This window comes from Lonchura striata, chromosome Z (assembly GCF_050655825.1).
Source record: "Lonchura striata isolate lonStrDom1 chromosome Z, ASM5065582v1, whole genome shotgun sequence".
NCBI lineage: Eukaryota > Metazoa > Chordata > Aves > Passeriformes > Estrildidae > Lonchura > Lonchura striata.
Window position 1 is genome coordinate 59,716,729 of NC_140740.1, and position 15,012 is coordinate 59,731,740.

The window sequence follows — 15,012 nt, forward strand, 5'->3', positions numbered from 1 at the left end:
TTTTTTAGCCATCTGAAAACACCTGAGTTGAAATACTGAAATATCAATGTCATGGCTTTTAAAGAAGCTTGGGTTATTGCATATTCCATGAAGATTTGTGGACTCCTGCAGTTTCCTTCAAGCTTCAGTTTGCTGTTGTAAAAATCACTGCATTTATATGGTGCTTTTTTTCCCCTTTTTGATCTATGGAAGAGAATTGGATGAGATTCAAATGCAGTAGTTTTAAAAATCAATTTATTCCTCCCTCTTAAGGCTTTCTTAGTAACATGACAAATACACACCCAAAGAATATGCAATCAAGTGAAACATCAGAAATGAAGCTCAGATCTAATGCTAATCTCAGCAGTGTTGTTAATGGTATCCAATTAGAAACCATTCTTAGAGGAAGTGTTACACTGGCACTTATTTGGATAGATTTACTGTCCAGATGGAAATTATTTTCTAGGGCTGTCACAGAAAAAGAGCAAAAGAAAATGTGTGAGAACATACTTGCAGCTACTGGGCTGCAGTTGTGTTATGACAGTGTGTGTGTGTTGCTGTGTATTGTTAAGTAGTGTTACTATGAAAAATCAATGTAAATACTTAAAAAAAGAGTAACAAGTACAGTTGCTTGGTTATCTGATTATTTTAAAATTTAATGTTTTCCACTAAACTTAATCTGTAATTTTTCTCTCTCCCTTTTTTAATAAGGATATTGCTATGAAAAATCTTGCCTTAAATTCACAGAATCACATAAGAGTTAATAGTTACAAGGAACCCCTGGAGATCATCTCATCCAAGGCAGGGTCATCTAGAGCAGGTTACAAAGGAACAGGTCTGTCTGGGTTTTGAATGTCTTCAGAGAGGGAGACTCCATGACCTCCGTGAGCAGCCTATTCTAGTGTTCTGCCACCCTCAACATAAAGACTTTCTACGTCATCTTGAGGTGAAATTTCTTGTGTTTTAGTTTATTGCCATTACTTCTTGTCCAGTATCTGAGCACCACTGAAAAGAGTGGCACCATCCTCTTGGCACCCACCTTTCAGATATTATACACACTGACGAGATCCCCTCTCAGTCTTCTCTAAACTAAACAGGCCCAGCTCTCTCAGTCTCTCCCCGTAAGTGAGATGCTCCAGACCCCTCATCATCTTTGTGACCCTTTGCTGGACACTCTTCAGGAGCTCCTTGTCCCAGAACTGGACACAGCACTCCAGACGTGGCCTCACCAGGGCCCAGTAGAGGGGGAGGATCAGCTCCCTTGACCTGCTGGCCACACTCTTCCCAGGGCAGCCCAGGATCCCACTGGGCCTCCTGGCCACAAGGCCACCCTGGTGGCCCATTGTCACCTTGTGATCCACCAAGACTCCCAGGTCCTTCTCCACAGAGCTTCTCTTCAGTGGGGCAGCCCCAGCCTGTGCTGGTACTTGGGGTTATTCCTCCCCAGGTGCAGGACCCTGCACTTGCCCTTGTTGAGCCTCATTCGGGTTCTCTCTGTCCAACTCTCCAGCCCACCAAGGCCCAGCCCAAAGGCAGCAGAGCCTTCAGGTGTATCAGCCAGTTTGGATCTTCAGCAAACCTGCTGAGGGTACCTTGGATCCCTTCATCCAGGCCAGTGATAAACAAGATGAGTGAGACTGGACCCATTATTGATCCCTGAGGAACACCACTGACTACAGGCCTCCAATTGGATTCTGCTGCCCTGATCCTGAGCCTCTGGGCTCTGCCAGTCCTTGGTCCACCCCACTGTCCATTCATCTAAACCATGTTTCCTATGCCTACCTATCAGGATATTGTGGGAGATGGTGTCCAAAGCCATGCTGAAGTGGAGGCACAGAACAACCACTGCTCTCCCCATCCTGCCCTGCCATCACAGAAGGCTGTCAGATTGATCTAGCATGATTTTCCCCTTGGGGAATCCCTGCTGACTGCTCCTGATGACCTTCTTTTCGTCTGCATGCTTGGTGATGACTTCCAGAATGTTCTGTTCCATCACCTTACCAGGGATTGGAGGTGAGGCTGACTGGCTGGTAGTTTCCAGGGTCCTTTATGCTATTTTTGAAGATGAGACTAACTTTGTCCTTTGTCCAGTCATTGGGCATAGTTTTTCAAGAATGATGGAGAGTGGCTTAGCAACATCATCCACCAGCTTCCTCAGCACCTGTGTGAACATTCCATCAAGGCCCATGGGCTTATGTATGTTATGCCTGTCTAGTTAAAGCCTCGATTACTAGGGGTAGGTCTTCCTTTCTCCAGCCTTCCTCTCCTTGCCCCAAGGTCTGGGATTCCTGAGGGCTGGCCTCAGCAGTAAACACTGAAGTAAAAAGTCATTCAGTAATTCTGCCTTATCTCTGTCGTCCTTCACCAGGACAGCTATCTGATTCAGCAGTGACCCCACATTTTACCTTGTATTTCTTGTGCTGCCAATCTACTTGTAGAAGCCCTGCTTGTTGTCCTTGATATTCCTTTACAGACTCAACTGGAAGTGGTTTTTGGCCTTTCTTGTCGCTTCCTTGCATTCTGTGACAGTGTTCCGTCATTCTCCCATGTGGCCTGTCCCTTTTTCTACATTCCATATATTTTATTCTTCTTTTCAAGATTTATTAGAAACTCCCTGCTCATCCATAAGGGGTTCCTGTCCCCTTTGCTTAATTTCTGGTTCATGGGAATGCACTGATTTTGAGTTTGGAGGAAGTAAATAATGCTTGAATATTGACCAGCTTTCTTGGACCTTCTTCTTCTCTAGAGCCCTAACACATGACATTCTGCTAAGCAGGTCTTTGAAGAGATGGGAGTTAGTGCTCTGGAATTTCAGGGTTCTAGTCCTGATTGCTGCTTTGCTTCCTTTGCACCAGGTCATTTTGAGTTTCACCATCTCCTGGTGCCCCCAGCTTTCACGTTCTCAGTCCTTCTTAGCTTGTTTGTACAAAGTCCAAGAACACACCTTTCCTTGTTGGCTCTTCTACCACTTATGTCAAAAAGTTACTGACAGTGACCTGTAGGAACTGGTTGGACTGTGTGCTGAGTCATGTTGTCTCTCTCCAAAAAATACTAGGGTAATTGAATTACAGATATATATTCCCATATACATCTGACTTACTGATGTCTTGGCTTATAAGGATATTGAGTGTTACTGCATTTCAGTTAAAGGCTCCACTTGAGCATTATATTACATAGGTTATTTGCCAGAGATTTTTTTCTTCTCACTTTAAAAATAATAATTTTGTTCTGTTTTGACAGACTCATTTTGGTTTTGTCATTATTAACCTTTTGCCATGATATGGCCAAGTACTGCTGACTACTTTATTTTAGAAAGTAAATAGAAATAATTATTCTAGAGAGTTCTTTTGATATGCTTAGGGTGTATTTTACTTGTTAAATTAGCTCCTGAGGTTTGTGTTAGTGTAGGCAGTTTAGATTAACTGTTCAGCTAAAAAATCTGTTATAGTACATACCTAGTTACAGATTCTTTCATTCCAGTAAAAGAGGAAAATGCTGTTGTTAAATAAAGAAAATGTTACTGATACAGGTAACAGCATTGCAACTGCAACAAGTAAAGATATTTTACAAGTATGGTTTGATGAGAAGCTTTGCATTGTAATTATGTAAAGGATTTCTGATTATTTTAAATCAAAACAAAACAGAAATTTGGTTTGAATTTATTTATAGAATGCAGAAAAATACATAATTTAAGAAAATGTTTCCAGAATTCATACCTGACATTGCTTTTCTGGCAATTAACTGAAATTATCTTGCTGCCCTAGGCCTTGGAGATGGGTGGAAGGTTTCAGGTGGTTTGTTTTGGTTATTTTAATGTGTAGAGGCACTGAGAACTTGCAAAATAGTTAACCCCAAGAGAAACCTTGAACTTGATATTTATTAAGCTAGGAGTAGAGAATGCTGGGTATGGTTACATTCTGGTATGCTGGATCAGTAAAAAAATCTAATTTCTGTGCTCTCTGTTCCATTAGCTTTCTCAAAAAATTTAGCAAGCATCCTTAATATTTTTTCATTTAACAATTGGCCATTCACTGTATTTACTAACATGTTCTTCCTCCTGTTGTTACCATTCACTATTGTTGTTTCAAGAGTAATGGCTTTTATTTCTTTTTCTCTGAATGCTGCCTGTGAGCAAGCACAGCATGTTTTTTGATGTTCCTTGCCTGTATGAGGACACACAGCCATGGATGCAGTTGAGCATTGTTTTTATAACAGAGCTGAGGAGCCTCAGACTATAGCTTCATATTGAAATGGTGCTCATTTATCTATGATGCTTGTTGCTGCTTTAGGCAGAGTAAAACCCCTTGCAGGTTTTTTCACAATTCTTTGTTTCAACATGAAAATGTTAGGACTTCTGTCAGCTGGTCAATTAAGCCTTTCTGTACTTGTCATGCAGCATATTAGGTTACATACTCCCCAACACAATCTTTCCCTTTTCTGTGTTTGCGTGCTTAGTTCCATAATTCTGCTCTAGCTTGTAGACAGTGAGGTGGACTAAAAAGTACTTCACCGTGTGTTTTGTGTGCCTAGTTCATCTTGCCTTTCTGTATAGACATCTGATACTTGGTTTCATTTTCAACTGCTGCTGATGTAACATCCTTTTATGAGGCCTGTGAGGGGAAGCAGCACTTTTTGACCATGAGTGATCCCATCCTGTTAGCATCAGACAGGAAATCTAAGGGACTAATTTCAAAACAAATTAACATAGACTGAGGACAAAATTACTGTGATTCTAAGCTCTACTTGAGATTAAACTGAAAGTATCCCATGGGGTTCTGGCAGGTCTCCAGATGCTGTTGAACTGCCAGGTACATGGGTGATGGTAGTATGCAGGAAATCATCAGAGTTAAAGGGAAGAATCATGGTTCACTAAATGATGCTAGTCTCTTCTGGATTAGAATTTAGTGTATATCCAAGCTTGCTGTTGACCTTGTTTTCTTTCACTGTGTTCAAACCAATAGTTTACATGATTGTATTCTATTTAGTTTTACTGTTCATAGTTTGTATTGGGTGTAGGTGGAAAGGATTTAGTACTTAAGAGTATGATGTCCCACCTGAAAGGGGAAGGGAGAACCTAAGATTTGTGGATGCTTTTCAAAAGGAATAACTAAAATTAGAGAGTCCACAAAAGCTTATGAAGTCTTGTTATTTAATTAAACATGGTGTGCAAGTTGATATGTTAGTCCTACACCTACTAATGTAAGTATACAGCAGTGGATTTTGGATAAAGGGGTAGGGTGAAAGGTAGGAGAAACAGAGACATATTAAAGATGGAGAGAGAGGGAGTAAAAGAGAGAGCCAGTCCTGGCTCCAGTATTGATCTAGTCAATAGGATGTCCAGGGTCTAGGGACACTCATTCACTTGGGCTTGGTTTTGGGTGGCTTTTCCCTGGACCTGGAGAAAAGTTTTGAATTTTCTGTGTTAATTAGTCATCATGCACTGTCTGTTTTTCCAAGTCTTTGTGGAAATGGGTCAGAGGGCTTTGGGGGTTTTTGGTGGTCTTGTTCCCCCCATACAGCCTGCTTCTCCACCTCATTTCTCTGTGCTGTACTGAGCTGTGCTTATCTCCAGGAGGTAGATCAAAGACCTTTGTTCCAGAAAAGTGCTGTCCTACCTCTGTAGGGCCCCTTGTCCAGTCACATCTTGTTCTTTCTCACAGCATGTTATTGCCAACAGTCCTTGGCTGCTGTTACCTAAAGTCCTTGGTGCCACAGCCACCCTGCTACTTGTCTTGGAGACAAACACATTAGCCCCTTATCTTCTGGGATCCTACAAGGAGTCTGCCAGTGTGACTTCACCAAATGCAGAAGCTGCCTGAAGCTGCCCCCATGCTGGTTGGAACTAACTCCAGATGGGCCCAGTAGTGGCCAAAGCTAAGTCAGTCAGCAATCTTGGTACTACCTGTGATGACGTATTTAAGGAAGCATTAAAAGCAACTGTACAATAGCCAGTCAAGAAAAGTGGGACAGCCCTGCAGACACCAGAGGCAGTGAAGGAGGGGGCAGGGTGCTTCAGGCACTCGAACAGAGATTCCCATTGTCCACAGTGGAGAAGATATACACCTGCAACCTGTGCAGAGTGATTTTTTCCCCTTTACTTCAAGAAGTGAAAAAAAAAATGCTAAACAACCCAAGAATTATATAAAGGTCATAATTTTCCTGTTGGCTCTGAACACTGAACCCAGGTAAACTTATGTCAAGGCTCTAATGATCTAGGGAACAAGGAGGTTTTATTTGTGTTTCATGTTTTTCCTTTTTTCTGCTTTGAGGTCTTTATTATATCTGCCTCTTAAAGAAATGGAGTTGTTAAGTAGTGGAGAAAAATAAGCCATCACAATGTTGTAGGTCTGCAAGACAATTTTACATTGTTGGATTTGGTGCTTCAGGTAGTCTGATATTAGGTATATTAGGAAATCAAGATTTCTGCCCACTAGATTTGCCTGTTTTATGGGCAGTAAAAAGTCATTATCCTTTGTGTCCCTTTCTACACATTGTGTATTTACACTGTGTATTTATAAACTAAACATGAAGGAGTTCCTATTTGAGCAACATAAGAAAAGCATATGTGTGTGAAATAACGTTTTCCTGTCTTTGATAGTTCTAACAGCAGATTCTCTTTTGTATTTTCTCATTCCTTTCATCCATTACAATTTTTATGCTTGGGCAACTGACGACAAGACCGGTAGACAGAGACAGATAAGAAATGTGTATGTCTGACTGTTGGTTTATAAAATATATATTGCAGAAGAGTGACAGTGGGGAATGCTTCCTGCCACTATCCTGACGCACCCATTTCCTAGTATTGGTAGCCATCTCTGTTGTAGAACATGAGTGTTATACAGTTCTTCCTGTATGTGTAGATAAGTAAAATTTGAACAAACATAAAATAATTTTGAAATAAATCACATTGCAGTTTCCTGCCTTCACTTAAATGAAGCTTTCTTGGTTCATTCTGGGTTTTGAAGAGTTACAATTAGATAAAAGCCTAGGTTGGTCAAATCAGTGCTTTATTGGTCAAATCAGTGTTTGTTTATATGATACTTATATATGAGTTTTGACTGTTTTGGCTTAAGATGTGTTGTGAGCTTAGATATTTAAAGGGACACAGTAGCCGAAGGAGATATGACCCAGCACTGTGATATTGTCCAGGCATTTGTTAACTAATCTGCTTATGGTGCTATGGATGCATGTGATCTTTTACCAGGTCTTTCTTCCCCCACCCATTCCAAAAATCTCAAGCTCTCTCTTTCAAAATAGAGGAATAAGTTAGGAAAACTAGGTATGTGTGGGGTTTGCATTGTTAGGCTTTAAGAGTTCTGATGCTTCAGAAACTGTGGAGACATGGACAAGTAGGACTCAGTGTGAAAAGAACAGCCACTGAAGAAGAGGGGGTAAACAGTGTAACAAATGTGTTTTTTGAGGGATTTTAATAATGAGTAGTATCTTTTTTGTTATTTATATGAAACGTGTAGTAAACGTCTTAATATTCTGCTTTCAAAATATAGTTCTCAGAAGTTGAAATGGCTGGACAAAATCAACTTATTGACGGCTGCAGCTGGTGGCATATAGGTGTGCCTTTCCCTGCCAGACTTCTGGTAATCAATTCACATGTACAATCTCTGCTTCCAATGCTTGTTTCCATGACATATGTTCTTCTGTTTATACTCCTGTTTAAAGAGACTGCTGTGATGCTTCTTTTAGAAGTATTGTGTTTTTCCATAGCTTTGCCATTCTTTGAACTACTAGAAAAATGAGACAAAATTTCTTTTTTGTCAAAGGCTTTTTGTTTTCAGATGTTGGCCAGGGAATTCAACTTGTTTTTTTCATGTGCCACATCAGAGGCTTGGAGGAGGCATGGATAACTTTGACCAGTGAGCACATCAGTTTCCATAGCATCTTTGGCATCTGTCTGTGGGTGGCTGGAGGATGTCATTCTTGAGTCTGTTCCTGTGAAAGAGGCAGGAGGAGGTTATGCTGTCTGTTTTTCTGACTTTCCCATTTTGTGAAGATCCCCAGTGTGAAATTCAGTCTCCAATCTCTTCATGTTGCAATACAGTTAAATATTAAAAAAAAAAAATTAGATCACTTTTTGTTTAAATGGCTGCAGTTTTATGGGAAATACTGTGTTCTGATAATCAATGTTGTAACAAAATTCTAGCAACCTGTAAGCATTGTTAAACAAAGAGGTTTTGACATCCCACTATTCTAATGAAAAGTTTCATCCATTTTTTTTAATGGATGTATTTAGAATCTTGACTATTCACAGCCTGTGTGATACATTCTACTTCTGGTCAATGAAAACACTAAAGTATAGCAGTCCCTTAATCTGTTGCCATATGAATTATACCTACTGTGAAGTATTTGGAAAGCTAAGCTGCACATAGAGGAAAATCCAAGTGCATTATTTGTTTCTGTGTCTTAGTGAGAAAAGGGGTCTTGCTTGTGACTTTACACAGTGCCATGGGCATGGTATTTTCTGGTCTCCCTGAATTACTAACATACTGTCTGAAAGTTGAAGTGCAATCTACTAAATGTGTCTGAAAGACTTTTTTGGCGTTTGAAGGAGAAACCTTCCTATCACTAGCCCAGAAATTGAAATATAATTTCAGCAGTTCAAAAAAAAAAAGGAGATAAAAAAGGCATATTTTCATTTGGAGTGTTGGCAGTTTGATTGAGAAAATAAATACTTAGTGCTGTTTTGGAGAAGTACATATTTTTAGGCCAATTTCCTGAGGAAATGAAGCTGACATGATCATGTTGTTCGTCCGCATATGTTGGTCCTTCTTGAAAAATTGAGTCTGTTGTCTGATTTCAGCCAAACTTGAAACATGAGGTGACATTTTGAAGATTTTGTGAAAATCCAGTGCTAATTAGAGAAAGAGACCTAAACTTGTGCTGTTGCAGAGGAAAAAAGAGGCAGGAACATTGCTGGTTTGTGCTGTCAGTGATTAGCGAGTCAGCACCATTTAGGTTTGCCTTCTCAGGCTAAATTGGGATAATATAGAAGTCATGGAGAATAGAGGGAACTGTTGTAACAATGAGTTTAAAGGAAGAGAGGTACATTCCCATAGCAAGCTGAAATTTTTTTGTTCCAGTGTGCACAGCAAGATGTGTTGAAGTTCTCCAAAGGGAGTGAAGTTGCAAGAAGAGGTCATCTTGTTATCTCTGAACTTGGAAACCTGTCTGTTTAAACTGCAGATAGAGCAGTTGGTAGGAACTGGGGGTTTTTTATTGTATTCTGTCATTAAATGAGGGATTTGGAATTAAGGTATTTGAATTTATATGTACAAAAAAAAAAAAAACTGATTAGATTTCCTATGCTACATTTTAATTCTTTGTAGAGGTGAATTTGTTCTGCTAAACAAAAATATCCTACTGATCTTTGTAAAGGTTTGATAAGCTGTATTGTAAAGGCACAATTAACAGTTCAGAAATGCCTGTTTCAAAGTTCTCTGATTCTCTGCAGTCTATTTGGTGGATTGTGCTAGTTGGTGACAAGTCACAGGCTAAACTTTGGCTTCATCTTCTGGCATCTGTAGATGTGTTAAGCCATTTAATGTCATCAGAGTTCTGTTGTATTTAAAAGAAATTAAGTCTGTCCTCCTCACTGTGTCTTATGTGTATACAAATATATATGCAGAAACATATATATGCTATTTCTTTTCAGTATTTTCCAGCCAGTGGAAGCTGCACATGGGAATTTCTGACGTTGTCCTAGTTTTTAAATTGACCAATTTCCCTTTTGCAGTGCCTAAAAATGACAACGAAGCGGAATTTGTTTTTGCGGCTGGTGCCATGCCGCTGTCTGCGTGGAGAGGAGGAAACTGTGACTACACTTGATTATTCTCACTGCAGCCTGGAGCAGGTGCCTAAGGAGATTTTTACTTTTGAAAAGACCTTGGAAGAACTGTATTTAGATGCTAATCAGATTGAAGAGCTTCCAAAGGTATGTTGGATGATTTTCCTTTTAGGTACACTTACTACATATTTACTTTACCAGCATTGTAGGAGATGATAGTGTCCAGATTCAGTTTTTGGGCCATAGTTTGCTATGAAGCAGCCTTGGTAGACTGAAAGCTTATGCATTCCAGCTGGACTATTTTGTTACATGAACTAGAATGAAATTACTCAAGCAACAGATCCAGCTCAAGAGAGTTACAAAGCAGAAAAGACTGGCTAATAAATCTGTTTCTGTGCACTTTGAAGTAGATAGGCTACCACTTGCCATGGTCTAGTTGACAGTTTAATTATCCATGTGATTAGAAAGATTGCTTGAGCATTTGTCTTATGTTCATTTTTGGGTTTTGGTTTTATTTTCGTAACTGCAGGGACATGTAATAGCCTACACTTGCTTCAAGAGTATGTGTTTTTATATTATAATAAGTAAAACTTAAAAGCATATTTCTGAGAAACTAAAGATTTTTTCCAGCTTTTAGGTGATTTTGGTCATTATTTTTTGCTTTCCTTTCAATTTTCAAAACAAAACACCCCCACATATAAATTCAAATATGGCAAAGGACACAAGCAGAGAGATTAGGGGTAGTGAAGATGTAGTCAAAGTGATTTTTATTCATTTGACCAAAATTGTTATAATTAAACTTCCAAGAAAAAATATAGGGGAAGGCCTGTGATATTTGAAATTATCTTAGCCAATATGGAGACACAGTTTCAAGCTGTGTATTCCTTTTCCATTCTATTTAGTCTTCCAACTCTGAAAAAGGCTTTCAATTAAGCCATTTCAAATATGAACAGTGTGATACTTATCAGGCCCTCTCTAGTTTTCTGAAACCCTGTTAATACATTCCCACTCTCACCTTTCCTCTTTGCCCCAGTACTGTTTTCTGATCTGTTTTGAGGCTGCTTATGACCCATCAGTGTGACTGTTGTGTTTTTTTAATTGCTCTGAATCTTTTCAGAATTCCAACTTATTTCAAAAGTCAATTCTTACAGTGTAGCTCCTTAATTTAGCTGACTTATCAAGGGCACAGCATGAGCAAACTAGAGGAGAGAAAGGTTGTGGTAGGGAAGGAATTGACTTTGCATGAAATGTTGGTGCATAGTCTCAGCTTCAAAACTGACTTGGTACTTGAAATTATTTCATCCTCCTTCATCCTATATACTAAATCACATTTGAAAAAGTACCCTGTTTTACTCCAGGAGTCACAGCATGCATTTGGGCTGAAAAGCTCAAGCTGTTAACAGTTTCACTTCTCTCTCTCACGCTGCTGTTTGGAAGAAATGAGAATTATTTAGTAAAACACTCTTTAATTATGTGGCTTCCTGCATTTACTGCTAGTAATTATGAATATATAAACACTGGAAAAAGAACAACAAAAGGAACAACTGCAAAGTCAACATCATCCTCCCTTCCCCTTCAATTTTCCTTTAGGAGATTTTGCAATACCTTGTGCTGTGTGTGCCTTGACCTGAGTTATCAGAGAAATTTCTAATGATTCCAAGAATTCAGATTATTGCTTTCCAGGGAAAGAGTCTAAGTATATATCCTTGAAATAAGGGAATGGCTCCAAAACACCTGAGCTCATCAAAGTATCTTAAGTGACTTGTAATTCTTCAAAGCCTTAATGATAAATGAGTTCTAACAGAAAAATTTTGGTCAAACTGAGCCCATTGTATGGCAGTGATTGGGATAAATTTTTTTAGTCAATAAACCCTTCATGGATTTTATTATATTTTCTCAGAATTCCAGAAGAGAAAATAACTAAGTCAAGGTGTTTATGAATGACATTATCCAAAGCTGTTATGAAAGGAATACTCATCATAAATTTTTCAGATTAATCTTTTCAACTTCATTCTTAGAGATATTTATTTTATACTATGTGTAAGTTTCCTGCATATCTTGAGGTTTTTTCTTTTATTACATTATTTGCCCTGCTTTGTCAATTTCTTAAGCTTTTGAGGAAGAATCTCTAGCTACCCTGCATTTAAGAAAAAAGATCTGGCTCTGAGATAGTATCTGATAAGGATGGTAATACATGTATACAGAAGAGATTAGACAGTTTTCTGTACCCCTAGCTTGAGCTTTGACTGGTTTGATTTTTCACTAGTTCAATATTTTTCACTAGTTTTTAAGTTTTTTTCAACTTTTTTGGATTTTTTTTGTACTTATGGTAGGAAGCATGAACAGGAAGAAATATCTGTGTTCCAGAACGATTTGACTTCAAAAGATATGTCTGCCAATTTTTTCTTTTCTTTTTTGAATAAACTCTACTTACCTCTGGGTTGTCACATGGCATATCTATTACAGAAAATGTTTTGCAGTGTTTGCAGGTCTATAGGTAACTACAGGTTACAGTTTCTGAGATCCTGGAAGGAATTTGTAGGAAGTATTAAGCATAACTGCTGCCTTGTAACCATCTACAGTTTTTTCTTAAGTGTTGCAATATGAGTCAATTTTGAAGGAAACTAGTGAAAAATTTTTGGTAGACCAAAAGTCTGTATAGCTTGGTCTTCAGGCCATGAGGTCAGAAGTTTCAAGGGGTTAAAAACAAAAGCTGGATAGAGAAAACTGAGAGAAAATCACATTTACTTTTTCCTTTGTTTCAATAGCAACTTTTTAACTGTCAGTCTCTACACAAGCTGAGTTTGCCAGACAATGATCTAACCACATTGCCAGCATCCATTGCAAATCTCATTAATCTCAGGGAACTGGATGTCAGCAAGAATGGTAAGTCACTTTGCTTATTGTATTGAGGTAACTAAAAGGCAAATCACCATTGACTGTACAAAGACACTAGTGGAACCATAATTTCTAGAAGCTGCACAGCTAGTAATTTTAAAATTACTACTCTAAATCCATACTTACAATAAAAAGATGCTCTTTTATTATCTGGTTGTGATATTTAATTGTATCTCTTATATTGATTGATTTGTAGACAGTGCTGTCTGGCATTTAATATTCCCTCAAAATACATAAGCTCAAACATTAATTTTAGTAACTTTTGTCATCTGTCAGTATATTGAAGAAAGTTTGCAAAAGTTTGCACAATTGGTAAATTTTGCTGGTTTTTATTAGTATTATTTATTTAATATGAAAATTGATTTGAGGTTATTTTAATAAGCTCTTGGAATATTGTAGTATAGTAGGACTTGGCTTTGCTGTCCTGCTCTGGGGATGATAACTTCTATTGCATGGGGAAGTGTACTTACGTGTCCATAGATATGACTTGGTTCACTTGCCTGACTTGTTAAAAATCTGTCATTCTGTGTGAGTCAGACTTCTGTACGGTATGAAATGTTGTCAGCCAAGTATTGTATTCATGGGGCTTTACTGATGGGTGCTGCTTTGGTAAGCTGGCAGATGTGATCAACTGTGAGGAAATTGAAATAACATTGTCATCGAACTTTGTTGTGTGACTTACATGAGAGAAAAGTCATGCTAATTGAGGAGAATAGTTCTGTCTTACTAATTTAAAGTTAAGTAAGAGGATACCTCATTTAAATAATACTTGAAAATAAGAGTTACATAAATATTCCAAAGATTTTGTAATTTAATTTATTGTTTTATTTGGGTTGCTAAGTAATTATCACTCCATAAAGAGAAGTAAGTTCTGCTTTACTAAAGAAGCATTCCAGTTGTTGTGGTGTTGGCATTTTCCTTTGTTGTTTGTTTTAGCCCAATCTGTACTTAAACTCTTACTCTATTATCTCTACTTATTGAACACAGCATTTGGTGTGATAAATTGATCTGGTTGTTACTGATCTGTTCCTGGTACAAGTGGATTGATAGTCTTTCTTTAAGAATACTGGCATTAAAACTGTCACAGTAACACACAAGAGAGAAAGAATCTTCTTGTCCTGGACTGAACTGTTGAAAGTATTAACTGTTTGCAGCACAGGTTCTCAATGTGGGAGACTTAAAAGCAGCAAAAGGGAATTTGTGTGCTGCTGTTGGCGAAATCCATAGCTCATGTACATAAATAGGCAGCTGAAGCCAGGGACCTACTTGTCTGCTTAAAATGTCATGGCCCAGAACTAAGCCTGCAGAGGTCAGTGCTGAAAGAGCACTTGTCCTCTGAGGGATATGATACACTATCCCAGTAAACTATCTATCTCTGTTTTCTAGAGGGTAGGTTTTTTTTTAACACCCTTCAGAGAAGTGGCAGGGAGTACAAGCTTATTTAAACTATTATCATGTGCCTGGTGTGAGATTTATCACAATTTGGATAGCTTCTCTGACTAGTGTTGCACATAAAAAATAGTTCTGAGGTCAGAACCTTGTTTACTGAGGTCGTCTTGTCTCCAGTAGCTCTAAAACCTCTGTAAAATTAAAAGAACCAAATTAGAGTCCCTGTTTGTTCCTGCTGGGTGCAGTAAGAAATAGTGGTCTTTATTCTGTAATAAATTTGGTATTATTTGAGACTTTGTTTGTTGGCATAAGTACCTTTCCCTTTCTCTTCAGCTCTCCACTGTTTCAACCATAGAAAATTTTTCTCTTGACAACTGCAAGCCTACTGTCCTCCCCTGTGTCTGTTTTTCTCTTTGTAAGAATTTACTGCTCACTTTTTCATTGTTCTAATGGGTGTCTATAATAGAGCCAAATAGGAGGTATTTTACTACTTTTCTAAGAAAAGCAACATTTATCAAAATCTGCAATTCTTCCTTTTTCTGTTAAATCTCAAAAGAATAGAATGTGTACTTCTGTACTTTTTAGTTTAAGAAAAAAACATCATTAGTAGAGATGAGGCCCAAAAAGTGCAGGATGATGAGAGATACCAAATTCTAAAATAATTTAGTGGTTTTCAGGTTCCTGTGGTTGTGTCAAGTGAATGGTGATAGTTCCTCTGTTTTTCCTGAAGTATTAATATACCATTAAGTCTTTCCTTATGAGATGGATTGGGCTATATCATGAAGTGCAGATGCCTTGACATCAAATATGCATTTATTTTTAAAGATTTATTTTTAGAAGAATAGTTAGACTTCAGTTTTCAAATACCAGTATACATGAAATACAATAGGACTTTCACATAAAATATTAGAGCTGTTTCTGGCATAGGCATAATCAGATGTATTAAC

The 15,012-nt window shown here is 38.2% G+C and overlaps 1 protein-coding gene across 12 annotated transcripts in view; it reads left to right on the forward strand.

The window, feature by feature from the left end:
- ERBIN (erbb2 interacting protein) overlaps nucleotides 1-15,012 on the forward strand; it is a 116,366-nt gene that overhangs the window by 43,896 nt on the left and 57,458 nt on the right. For 6 of the 12 annotated variants that reach the window (XM_021534395.3, XM_021534393.3, XM_021534394.3 and 3 more), the window contains 3 exons: nucleotides 7,485-7,574; nucleotides 9,728-9,925; nucleotides 12,547-12,664. In XM_021534395.3, the coding sequence (XP_021390070.3) occupies nucleotides 7,500-7,574; nucleotides 9,728-9,925; nucleotides 12,547-12,664 (391 nt within the window). In that variant the 5' untranslated portion in view covers nucleotides 7,485-7,499. Of the gene's footprint in view, nucleotides 1-7,484; nucleotides 7,575-9,074; nucleotides 9,190-9,727; nucleotides 9,926-12,546; nucleotides 12,665-15,012 lie in introns of all 12 variants that reach the window. The other 6 variants (XM_085567732.1, XM_085567730.1, XM_085567734.1 and 3 more) reach the window with 2 other exon arrangements.